The 11,933-nt window shown below is 34.1% G+C and overlaps 1 protein-coding gene across 1 annotated transcript; it reads right to left on the bottom strand.

Moving 5' to 3' along the window:
* Nucleotides 1-2,407: 2,407 nt before the first annotated feature.
* On the bottom strand, nucleotides 2,408-9,959 carry LOC122298037 (COP9 signalosome complex subunit 1-like). The gene is made up of 6 exons (XM_043108062.1): nucleotides 9,355-9,959; nucleotides 4,888-5,208; nucleotides 3,870-3,986; nucleotides 3,679-3,764; nucleotides 3,288-3,522; nucleotides 2,408-2,950 (listed from the first exon to the last, which is right to left on the bottom strand). The coding sequence occupies exons 1-6, from the start codon at nucleotides 9,754-9,756 to the stop codon at nucleotides 2,774-2,776; spliced, it is 1,338 nt and encodes a 445-aa protein (XP_042963996.1). The 5' UTR covers nucleotides 9,757-9,959; the 3' UTR covers nucleotides 2,408-2,773.
* Nucleotides 9,960-11,933: the final 1,974 nt, after the last annotated feature.

Raw genomic sequence — 11,933 nt, 5'->3', positions numbered from 1 at the left:
GAATCCATAGCACACAATTCACAAATCCCATCCTCCATCTCCGATTCAACCCCATCCTTCCTCCAATCTCCGATCAAAACTCAAAAAAAAAAAAGAAAAACAAATTCAACAGAGAAAATCAAAAGAGGAGGAGAAAAGTTGTTTACCGTGTACCGTGCGGGGTGCGGCGTGTGTCCAACGTCGTGCGAGAGAGAGGGAGGGAACACGGGGTGCGGCGGACGAACTAGTTGCGAGAGGGAGGAGGGAAACCCTAAGGCGACGGGAGTGGGTTTCTGTGAAGGCCGAAGGGACTCAGGAGGGGAGGGGACGTGGGGGGGGGGGGGGGGGGGAGGAATGCTTAGGGTTAACCCATTAATGGAACGGCGCCATTTTGTCAACTACAAAACGTCGCCGTTTCATATAAGTATCCGGTTATTATATATATATATAATATAATATAATATATTATATATATATATATAACCGGTGCGGGGCGGGGGAAAAACGGACCAGGGGGAGTCCGTTTCCGTCCCCCGCGTCTGCTGGGATCCACCATACGGGTCGAGGGGCCCCGCCCCCAGCCCTAACGGTGCGGATGCCCCGCCCCGCCCTATGCGGGGGTGGGGCAGCTGGTTCCGGGGCCTTGCTGCCCATCCCTAGAAAAAATCACCAACAACTTTACATACCTCTTCACTTATTGTTTCCCAGTGGTTTTGGAAAAAACCAGCTTCGAACCCACTAGGTCTAGGTGACTTCAATGATGACATCTAGTTTAGTGTACTTCTTCCCTTGTAATATCTCTACACAAAGCATCATTCATCTCTATAGTAACTAAACTATTCACTGAATTTAGACAAGTTGTAAGATTATCCCTTGAAGGAGAGGTTGATGAATATATTAATTGGAAATGTTGTTGGAAAGCTTGTGCTATCTCCTGTTGATTTGTCTTCATCAGTCCATTTGAGTCTTTAACTCTTATGAATAAAAGTCTTCCTTCTCCTTTAGTTTGCACAAATATGAAAGTAATTAGCATTACAATCTCCCATACTATACCAATGCTTTTTAACTCTTTGTTTCCACTTCATGTCTTCTTGCTCAAGTATAATATTAACTTCTAAACTCTTTTCACTGCTTCCCAATCCACCTGTGAGAGAGAAGACTGTAGTTCATAGACGAAGCAATGGAAAGGAAGTTGGCATAAAGTTTGCAGTCTGCAAATTGCTAGTTGGCACTTTCTACACTAATCAATTATTAATATCATTTTATCAAAAAAAAAAAATATATTAATATCAAAGAGTGTAATTTCTAAAAAGATTTAAAATGAAATTCTTTTCTAAATCAAATTTTAAGTATCCTCTTTATTAAGATTTTGGACAAGTTTTTAAATAATTCTTATAATTTAAAATAAGATACGCATAATACATTTATTGTTGGATCCATATTGCTCACAAGCAGTATTTATTGTAATAAAATATATATGTTGTATCTATCTCTCCTTACTGTAAAAGATATTTGGATTGAAATGTTGTAAGAGATCTCAATCGTACCGACTCGAGAGTGTAATTTTTCTAAAGATCTAGTGGAGCAAACATTCACATGCCAAAGAGAGATTTTTGGGTGGGATTTGATTTAAGTTATACATCTCTTATTCAGAAGTAGTTAAATCAAATTGCCACGATTTGATTTATTCACAAATTTAAGTGTTTTACGACAAGAAAGAATGAATTCACGTGAATGGTCGGGGTTAATGACCAGCTTCTAATATATTTATGAATACTTTGATCGCAAGTATATAATTTGACTTAAAATTAACTCATTTAATGACGCTCAAATAAGAATTTAGATAAGTTTGTTCATCGAATCAAATTCTTATAATTTCATATATATATATATATATAAAGTGCAACAACTTATTATTTTTATAATATTATAATAATATTAACACCGTGAACATCTTTAAATACCGGACCCATATAAAAATTTTAAATTTTTAATAGTAAATTTCACTCTTTTTTTTAAGTGATTATACGACTCTTGTACATCCACGACTGCGACTTCCATTTCTCCATCAATAATGTTTGTTGATCCAATCTTTTCGACAGACACACACACCTAACCATCCTTAACCTTATAATCTTTACATAATTAACTAATTATTAGAAACTAATGAAGAAGTACAAGACTTCAAAACATAAACATATAGATTGTGACCATTTAATATAACTTAGTAATAAGATCGAGTTCAACTAGTAATTGAATGAAAATAAAATGAACAAAACTCCTTTTACTTTCTTAATAAAATGAACAGAACTAGAACATCCAATGCTCGTATGATTATAATTTTTTTCCTGACTTTTTCACGACCCATTTGTCTAAAGATCGTATCCTACCGCCCAACTCAATGTTGAACGGTTTCTAGATATAGAAATAATACCAGAAAGTAGGCTTTTGGATCTTCAATGGTTTCAGGTTAAGTTTGCAAGTTGAATCAGGATTATCACATTTACAGCAGGAAACATCTCAATCAAAAGCAGAGAAAAAGAAACCACTCTAAAATGGAGAATTGACAGGAACCAATGAGGTAAATCTGGCCATATACAGAACGGTAATCATTTATATTTGGTAATAGTTGCATAAAATTTTGTATCCTTGAATGCTGAATATGCAACCGCCCCATCTTGTTTGAGTCTTTTGAAACCCACTTTGCCATTCTAAAGGACCAAGCACAATTGCATATCAATACCAAAAGGAGAGAAGGCTTGGTCCCAGCCACCGTCCCTGCTGAAATTGATATTCAAAGTTTCCTTGATGCCCTAAGATTGTATTCATGCTTAATGAGATTTGCTCTCAGCAACATTGACCGAACATCCCGATCAAATTCACTGCCTGTCTGTAAAACTCGCTGGAAAGTTGCATTTCTTTGATCTGCATGACGTGCATACAAAATTTTGTTGTGTGAGTCAATTCGAGCCTGCAAAAGAATGATATGTTGGATTAGTAAAGCATTAAATACCCGAAGTCTAGCAGGGTTGCATTTTGAATTGGTTTCCAATATGTTTGATAACTAAAGGATTCAAAAGATTGATATTATTAGGGTTGAATCTGAATCGATTTCACAAAATATGGACAGGAACTCTTTAAATAGACTAATTCTACTCACTCAGCTGACATTGCTCTCATATAAATCACAGGTATACCGTACTTATTGTGAGAACAGGTAAGCAGCATCACCACAGACAAATTTCAATTTTTAGACCTTTGCAGTTAGTAAAGACCAACATAGAATTCATGAACAATCCAAACCAAACCTGTATTTGGTTGTCTGTAATCAATGCTTCAAGTTCTTTCTCTAGCCCTGCAATGCTTGTTTTGAAGGCATTAGCCATCATTCGCAAATCAACTGAGACAAATGGGTGTGTATACTGGATGAGGGCTTTGTTACGGATTTGATCATACAATGACTCAACATGGTCATGTAAATGGATGTCAAGCAACAGATTTGCTTTGAGATTTCCAAGGTAATCCAGGCACGACGCATAATGGCTGAAATGACAAGGGAAATGATTCTGTTAAATGAGGCCCCCTGAAAAAAATACACAAAGTAATAGGGACCGTCCAAGATAGGTTGGGTTGATAATTATATACTCTTTGTTCTAATCTTTTCTACATTTTGTCTAATATGGCCAAGTATTATGATACCTCGAGTAGAAATCATTGATAAGCTCCCTTACTTCAGGTACTAACTCTAAGAAATTCCGGAAGTTGTCATTGTCTATAACTTTGTGCTGCAACATGAAAGCTTAAATCAGAAGCAGCTCTCAAGCTTTCATTATGATGTTAGCGAGAAACAAAGAAAAAAATGAAGAAAAAAGAAGAAACTGGATAAATACCTTCAACTCTGTTCTGTCAAAACTTGCAAGTGCACAAAGTCCGCCATATGTTGCAACATCTTGTGATGCAATGACTTCGTTGTAGTGACTTGCCAATTCAGGACCTGCTTCCAAGAACTGTAAACATATGATGATATAAATGTCCCAGTGAAGATAAATACTGGCAGAAGTTTCATTGTAAGTATCCTTTACAAAGATATATGTGACCTCAATCATTTTGAACAGATATTTTTAAGTTACAAAAAACAACATGATAGAAAGTGCAAAGGAACAAACCATTTCATCTAAAATGACAGAGCAATTGAGTTCAAACTAAAGAAGGAATGAAAATTTTCTCCTACTTTTTTATATCATCGAATTTTTCCATTGGCATGATTAGAATCCAGACCTACCCCAATCCATTTTGCATTGATTTTTACCATATGAGCTAAAACAGGGCCATATAGAGAACGAATGAATGCCCATCATCTAAACCAACGAGTTAATAGAAAATTCTGAACAGGACCAAATTTCATGAACTAAAAAATTTACAATTTTTAAAGGGTATAGAACATTCATACAGGTAGGAAAACTATAAGTGCAGCTTGATTTTAACAGACTATTGATGATGCAAAGCCCAAATCATTTTCCCCATAACTCTATTATATACATATTTTGTTCTCAAAAGCTTCATATATGGATTGTCCACCATCTTTTATAGGATATTTCTCTTCACCAAACCCCCTACCTTAGATCAACACGATAGTTCTCAAGTACAGATTGTGAAAGTCATTGTCACCATCATCAAATCTGCTAAGTCCGAAGTTCAGACTGCTTTTTTCAAAAAAAATGTAACCGCGAGTTCCAAGAAATCAATCAAAGCATGATACCAGCAACAATTATCATTGAATTTTCAAGCCAAGGTTACAGATAAAAATACAGCATGGCTATCAATATCAGCAAGCTCTTTATTAAAGCTCAAAGCTTCAAGAAAAATAAGGACGAAAGTCAATAGCAAGACAGTAAATGAGCCAACAACCTTACGAGCAGCAAGCTTGTATTTTTTAGCCTCTAAATGAGCCAATCCTGCAGCACAACGTAGTTTTGAGGCTGTGATTGGGTCAAGGGCCTCTGATGATTGTTCTGCTTTACCCACATAGTTTGTCACGTGAGTGAATTGACCCATCTCAATGCTGACCAGAATTGCACTCATACACATATGGATGATATGTTTTGATGTAGTGCAATAATCACGAGTCCGTACATAACTTTTAAAAGCATCCCCAAGTGCACCGTGAGCATAATAAAAATCTCCAAAATCATTGTATCCCATTCTTATGCTTTCTTTGATCAAATTTGTCTGCACAGAAATTAAATGGAGGAATGAAGATCAGGAAAAAGGAATACCATGGGTACCAACCTCTAATATAGAGAGAATGTCAACTTTAGCAACGAAGGGTTACCAAAAGCTACCACGAAGAGTCATTAATATCCACAGATTTCCCAACATGAAATACTCCATCTGGACCCCATTGTCCAGAGTGCATCTAACGATATTTTTGATAAGTAAAAATATTTTATATATCAAAAGGAGTAACCAAGTATACTGAACGTATACAAAAAAACACCTAGCCCATAATAAAGCACCCCTAATGACCCAAAAACAACCCACGATATTTACTTAATATTTGAAAAGAACTGACTCATTTTGAATCAGAACTTAACCATGGACAAAATATGGGTAATTTGGTTGTCTAACTGTCTGCACCATCTACTTCGGGTTGAAATTTGGCATCTTCAATGTCAATATCCAAAATCAATCTAAGCTGAATTAGTCAACTTTTTTTTTCCAATGCCAGCATTTGTATTGGTCAACTTTTTTTTCCAATGCCAGCATTTGTATCTTGAGCATTGCTGGAGTTAAAGCTCAAAATGAGACCGTAGAGGCATCAAAGTACACGACATTATCAATATCACCAACAATATTCAGAAACACGAGATGATTTTTTTTTTTTTTTTTTAATAAGTAACACGAGATAAAGTTATTAATGAAGGGAAAACCAAAAATAAGGTTACTAATCTAGCATCTCAAGATAAACAGGTCAACTAATCTAGAATCCCAAACAAGGTAAAGCCAAAAAACAAGGTCTAAATACAATCAGTTCAACAGAGCCAAACTTTTGTACAAGCAAAGCGCTTAGTGGGTCCTATTAGGGCTTTGCTTTCTAGGGCTTACAAATAGATGAAGGGTAAAGTAAAACTACAATTGTAACATACGAACCTAGAATAGGACTTGAGATTAATTCAGTTAGAATTTTATTTATTTATTATTTTATTATTTTATTTATTTCATTTTATTATTTACTTCTATTTTTATCAGTTTCTTATTATTTTTTTTAAAATGGGATAATAGACCAGATTAATTAGAGTTTTTAAAGTAGTTCCCCTTATCTTGGTTCATCGGTTGTTATCAGATGAGTTTCAAATGTTTTTAAAAAAGATTCTTAGATCAGAACCAACACTCAAACCACTTCCTATCTAATCTCCTGGAGACCCATGTAAATAAGAAACCCTTCCTCCATAAAAATCCCATGTTACACTCTGGTTCTTTACACAAAAAGTTTTGCAGAAAAACTAACTCTCATAGGCTTCATAGTTTTCCTGCACTCTCAGCTGACCACCCCCAGAACGTCAGAAAGCCACCTTTAGCCACAGAAATCGCCAGCCAGTTCATCTCCAACGAACCCACTTCCTCCAGTAAGCCACTGCTGTCGCACTCACCCTCCTCCCTCTCTACTTCTTTTCGGTTTCAGCCTATCTCACTCTAACCCCCTTTCTTTCTCTCACTCTGTCGCACCACCCTACCCAGAGAAGCCCAGTATGTTGCCGGTCAAACCCAGCCACCAGAGTCTTCGTTGCAGCTGGTCCTTTTCTTGGTGAGTTGAGTCTGTTTTCCGTTCGCATGGTGCTGCCTCTTGTGCTACGAATTTCTTTATTCCTCTATTTTCCACCCTCCCATAATGCCTTTTATTAAGATGAGTTTATTTAGGGGCTGGGTTAAGTTGTTTCTGCATTTGTCTTTATTTGGGTGGGCTTTATTTATTTTAGGAACTACCGTAATAGAGTTTGTGGATTAAAATTGTGTGTGGGTTTGACGATTATATTGGGCTGGTTGTGTTTTTACAGAAACTGATTTATAACTTTAAATGGGCTGCTTCGTTAGTTTGGGGCTGGGCTGAGATTTTAAGCTAGGCCAAGTTTTACAACTTATTTTTATAAAGTGTATTTAGGGGATTTAAAGAAAGTCTTAAACTTTATTCTATTGAATTTTATGGAACCTATTATTTTAGTCATTTTTCTCATGGGCTGGTCAGATCGGAGTGTGTAAATTTTATTATGTTATATTTTTTAAATATAAAACCAAGGGATATTTTATGGGTTTTAAATAATATTATATATATTAATTCTAGTATAGCTGATTAATTTTTGAATTAATTTATGGCATGATTCTTAGTACTTAGAATGCTACGTTATATTTTCCTAGAAATATTAGTGACAATTAGCATCTCGTATAAGTAACGCACTACAAGTTGAAAATCAAGAAACAGGGCTAAGAGGTAAATAGTATGATCATATATATATATATATGCATGTGTTTTGTAAATATTATTGTTATGTATGAAAATACGATGTGCTTATGATGGTTATCTACGCTATGCTAAGAGCCAAGTCAAGGTTAGATTCCTTTCCCGATCTTTGATGGATCATAACATGAAACTTGTATGTGTATGGTTTTGTTGCTTGATGAACTAAATATTACTAAAAGTCATGCATGCCATGTAATGTCCATGTAGTAATTTAAGCCAAGTATGTCATGTAATAAAATAATCAGATCATATATGCCATGTCTATGTAAGCACTAAGATCATGTATGTTACGTTCATGTAGTACTTAGACCATGTATGCCATGAAATGTCATAAAGTGTTTAAAAAATCATGTTAGATCACGACATGCTATGCTATGCCATGTACAAGAAATGCCATGTATAAGAATATATCATTTTATGCCATGCCATGTATAAGAATATGCCATGTTCAAGAATGTGCCATGCTAGAAAAGTCCACGAAGTCCAAGAAAGTTTCATGCATTAAGAAAGATAAATATTTTAAGGTAACACAGATCCAAGCGTGTTTATCACAAGTTATGCTAAGACGGTACCACGGACTCAAGCGTGGTTACCACAAATTAAGTGAAACACGGACTCAAGCTTATCTTACTCCATGTCATGCAAGCTAAGTAAAACACGGACCCAAACGTGTTTTACTCCATGCTATACAAGTTAGGTGAAACACGGACCCAAGCGTTTTTCACTCCATGTTACTCAAGCGTGTTTTACTCCATGTTATGCAAGCTAAGTGAAACACGGACTCAAGCGTGTTTCACTCCATGTTATGCAAGTTAAGTGAAACACGGATTCAAGCGTGGTTCACCTTGTAGTAAGTAAAATTCAAGATAAACAAGTTATTCATACATTCACGTTTCATGTTTGCCATGATTTTGTATGTTTCCACTCATGTTAATGATGTATAGCATGTTATGAGAATCTATGAATGTTATATGAAAGTTATGATGAGGCTTTAAAAATCAAGTTTATGCTAAGCTAGATAATATTTTATGGTATGATGCGCTATTTACTAAGTATTCGACTCATTTTGTTTGTTGTTTTTCTTTCTGTTTTCTTCTATGTTGATTGCCCCAGATGTTGATTATGATGATGCAGAGTTGGATGGCCAGGAGTAGTTCTAGTATAAAGACTTAGAGAAGAATAAGTGTCTTTTACACAAGGATTAAGCTTTCTTTTACGTCATTTCAATAAGTAGTCTTTTTTAAAACTAGCTCATGTTTTACTTTATTTTCAGTTTCAAGTTTGAAGACTATTTATGTCCTTTCAATTAAGTTCTTTTTTTTTTTTTTTTAATAAATGAGGTATTTCAGAATAATGAGCCTCTTTATCGGGCATTTTGTCATGTATGTTAGTAACGTCTCTATCCTACGTGAACGGGGTGTTACAACAATACTATGGAATGGAAGCTGCAAACCTTTGTAGACCACCATTATCTAAATTTTGAGACTGTTTTGCAAAGAAATAAAAACTATGAAATGCATTGATTTTTTTTTTTTTTTGTGAAAAATTAATGAATTACGACCAAAGGCACTACCATAGAGAATATATAAGAAAATCAGTCACCAAATATATCACACACAAAGAAAAAGGATGTTGAGGACTACTACACGTTTTCATTCATATGCATTTCAACTACGTCACAATCCTTGACCTGTCTACAGAAAAGAATACCAATTTACCAACACTAATCAAACTCAGTACCAAAACAAAAACCTGCTGGAACTGCCAATCTCCAATTATAGCAAATCCAAACACAAAAAAGTACACGCATGAACAAAAATAAGTATGCACAGAAAAATATACATAAAGAGGAATTATACCCTATACGCGTTGAGCTCGTTCTCGAGTTTCTCCTTCTTCTGTTCGGCCCTGCGGTCAACCATCTCACACCAAGCGGAGTCCATCCCATAGTTGAGCCCCATCTTTGGGTCAATCTTCTGCACCACTTCTCTAAAGAGTTGGGTATTCTCTCCCTTCTTGATCTCTTCGTAGGCCATGCGGAGAGCCTCCAGCCGCATCCCCGGGTTGCCCTCGCAGTGGTCCGCGATGAAAAGGAGGCGCATGATCTTGGTGCGCCCCTGGTAGAGGCTTGCGTAGGCTTCCACGTCGAGCTGCTCGCCGCTACGTATAATTGGCCTCTTGCTGCGGCTCGGACCTTCGATGTCGCCGTTGGAGTGGATCTCATCGATTAGTGGGCGAGACGGCGAGTCCTCGGGTTCCATGCCGTGTTTGACTGTTGCGTGTGAGGGGAAGGATAAACCAGAATCGAGGAATTAGGGTTAGGGTTTTCTGGAAATGGGGAGGACTTGTTGGGATTTTAGCAGAGCTCCATCTCCGTAGTCTGTTCTGCACTTCTGCTCGTACGAGTTACTCAGATAACTGACCGATGTGGTTTTCCTTCTCGGCTATTGATGCCTTGCTTCTCATTTGATATTTATTATTGTTGAGCTATTTTATTTTTATTTTTATTAAGAATCTCAAAAATGATTTATTTATAAAAATAAATAAATCCAATTAATTAAAGTAATCTTTATAAATAGTCAATTTTAACTAAAACTGTTGTTATTTACACAGACATTGGAAACTATGGACGTTTTATTCATAATTTTGAGAATTTCTTGTTCAAGAGTTCATTAATATTCCATTTCTATAATTTATTAGAAGAAACAAAAAATTAGGATTGATAAAATCTTTTTTCAAACTGTAAATCAGGAATATTAGGTATGGGATACCAATTTTTCATTAGATTCATTGGATTGAGCCTTTTCGAAGAAATTTCTTTTAATCTTAGGTTTTTTGAAATTAATATCTTAAATTTTTTTTTCAAATAAAATAAGATCTTTATTAGCAAAAGAATTAGTATTAGATGATTCATATGTAGAAAAACCAAAAACAATTTCCTTGCCATTGCTATTTAAAGCATTGGTATAAGATTGTTCTTTCTTTAAATCAGTAAGCATTTGATTAATTTTATTGTGTTAGCTTGTTTGGTCTTAGGGTGTTCCCTATTTTTTGGTAAAATAATAAATAAAAAAAAATTCCATTTTGGAAGTTAAAGTAGAAACAGGACTTTCAACATTTTCTTCAATATAATCAAATTGCGGACCTATAATGTGAAGAGTTTGAATGACAAAATTGTTTTATTCAATAATATTCTTTGTTTCAAGAAAAAATAGTAGTTTTAGGATCAACATTAGATACTTTGAAGGGAGAAGTATTTATTTCTACTCTTATATGAGAAATAATAATTTTCTCTAAAGGAGGATGACTAGATTTAACTAGGGGTATAAAAATTATTTGAAAAACTAGAAAACCAACTCGGACTAGTTCCCTTAGTTCCAAAATCGGCCAATATCGATCTATTTTTGGTTCTATGTTTTTTAGGACCGGATCGAACCATATTGGTTTGCTATATTATATATTTTAAATTAATTTTTTTAAAATTATATATAATATTTTTTGTAATATATATAATAATATAAATTATAATTATATATAAGATAATGTTATTATAAATATAAAACTTTAATATTAAATATGAAAATTCATTTGATCATATGTTTAATCATAATATATATATATATTAATAACACAATAAATTCTCAATATATTCTTTTTGATAAGTACATTAGTAAATTAGTAATACCAATACACATTAGTATATAATGTATATTAATTACAATTTTCATTTTATGGCCTAATACTAATAGTCTAATACTATATTACTATTAGTAATATATTTTAACTCTATATATAAATTACTATATAAATCACTATACTAAATAATTATATATGAAATAATGATATAGTAATACTAATACTATCACTATCAATGATATAATTATAATAAATTAAAATCACTATAACAAATACTAATATATAATTATTCTAATCACTATAACTAATACTAATATATATATTAATACTATTAAAACTGGAAAACAAAACCGAACTGGAATCGGTAAAAATGGAGATATCAGTTTAGGAGGGTCACTGATGCGTAATCAGTTTTCGAAAATGCAAAGCCAGTGCATATCGGTTCAGTTCTAAATTTTGTCTAAAATTAGACCAAAACAGACCGGTTATACTCATGGATTTAACCACCGTCTTTCCTTCTTCCATGACAAAATTGGTTTTAACAACATTTAAACTATGCTTAGAAACAAAATAATTTTCACATAAATTAAAAAAAAAAAAAGAGTATATGCTTCTATAGAGCATTCATTTTTCCTTTTCCTTTCCTTTTGACACGTAATTTTTTAGAATTAGAAAAAGTAGTATGATAAGATTTTCTCTTTTCACTATTTTTAGCAGAAATATATTCATTATCTAAAGCTATTAAATCAATTTCAAAAACTCTATTAATCATAGTAAGCTGGTTGTGATGAATGGGAGAAAC

This window comes from Carya illinoinensis, chromosome 2 (genome assembly GCF_018687715.1).
Source record: "Carya illinoinensis cultivar Pawnee chromosome 2, C.illinoinensisPawnee_v1, whole genome shotgun sequence".
NCBI lineage: Eukaryota > Viridiplantae > Streptophyta > Magnoliopsida > Fagales > Juglandaceae > Carya > Carya illinoinensis.
This window is presented reverse-complemented; position numbering and strand designations above follow the sequence as displayed.

Coding starts and splice junctions, on each gene's coding strand:
- LOC122298037 (XM_043108062.1), bottom strand. CDS start 9,756: ATGGAACCCGAGGACTCGCCGTCTCGCCCACTAATCGATGAGATCCAC. Junction 3,523..3,678: donor ATCAATGATTTCTACTCGAG/GTATCATAATAC, acceptor TTGTCATTTCAG/CCATTATGCGTCGTGCCTGG. Junction 2,951..3,287: donor TTACAGACAACCAAATACAG/GTTTGGTTTGGA, acceptor ATTCTTTTGCAG/GCTCGAATTGACTCACACAA.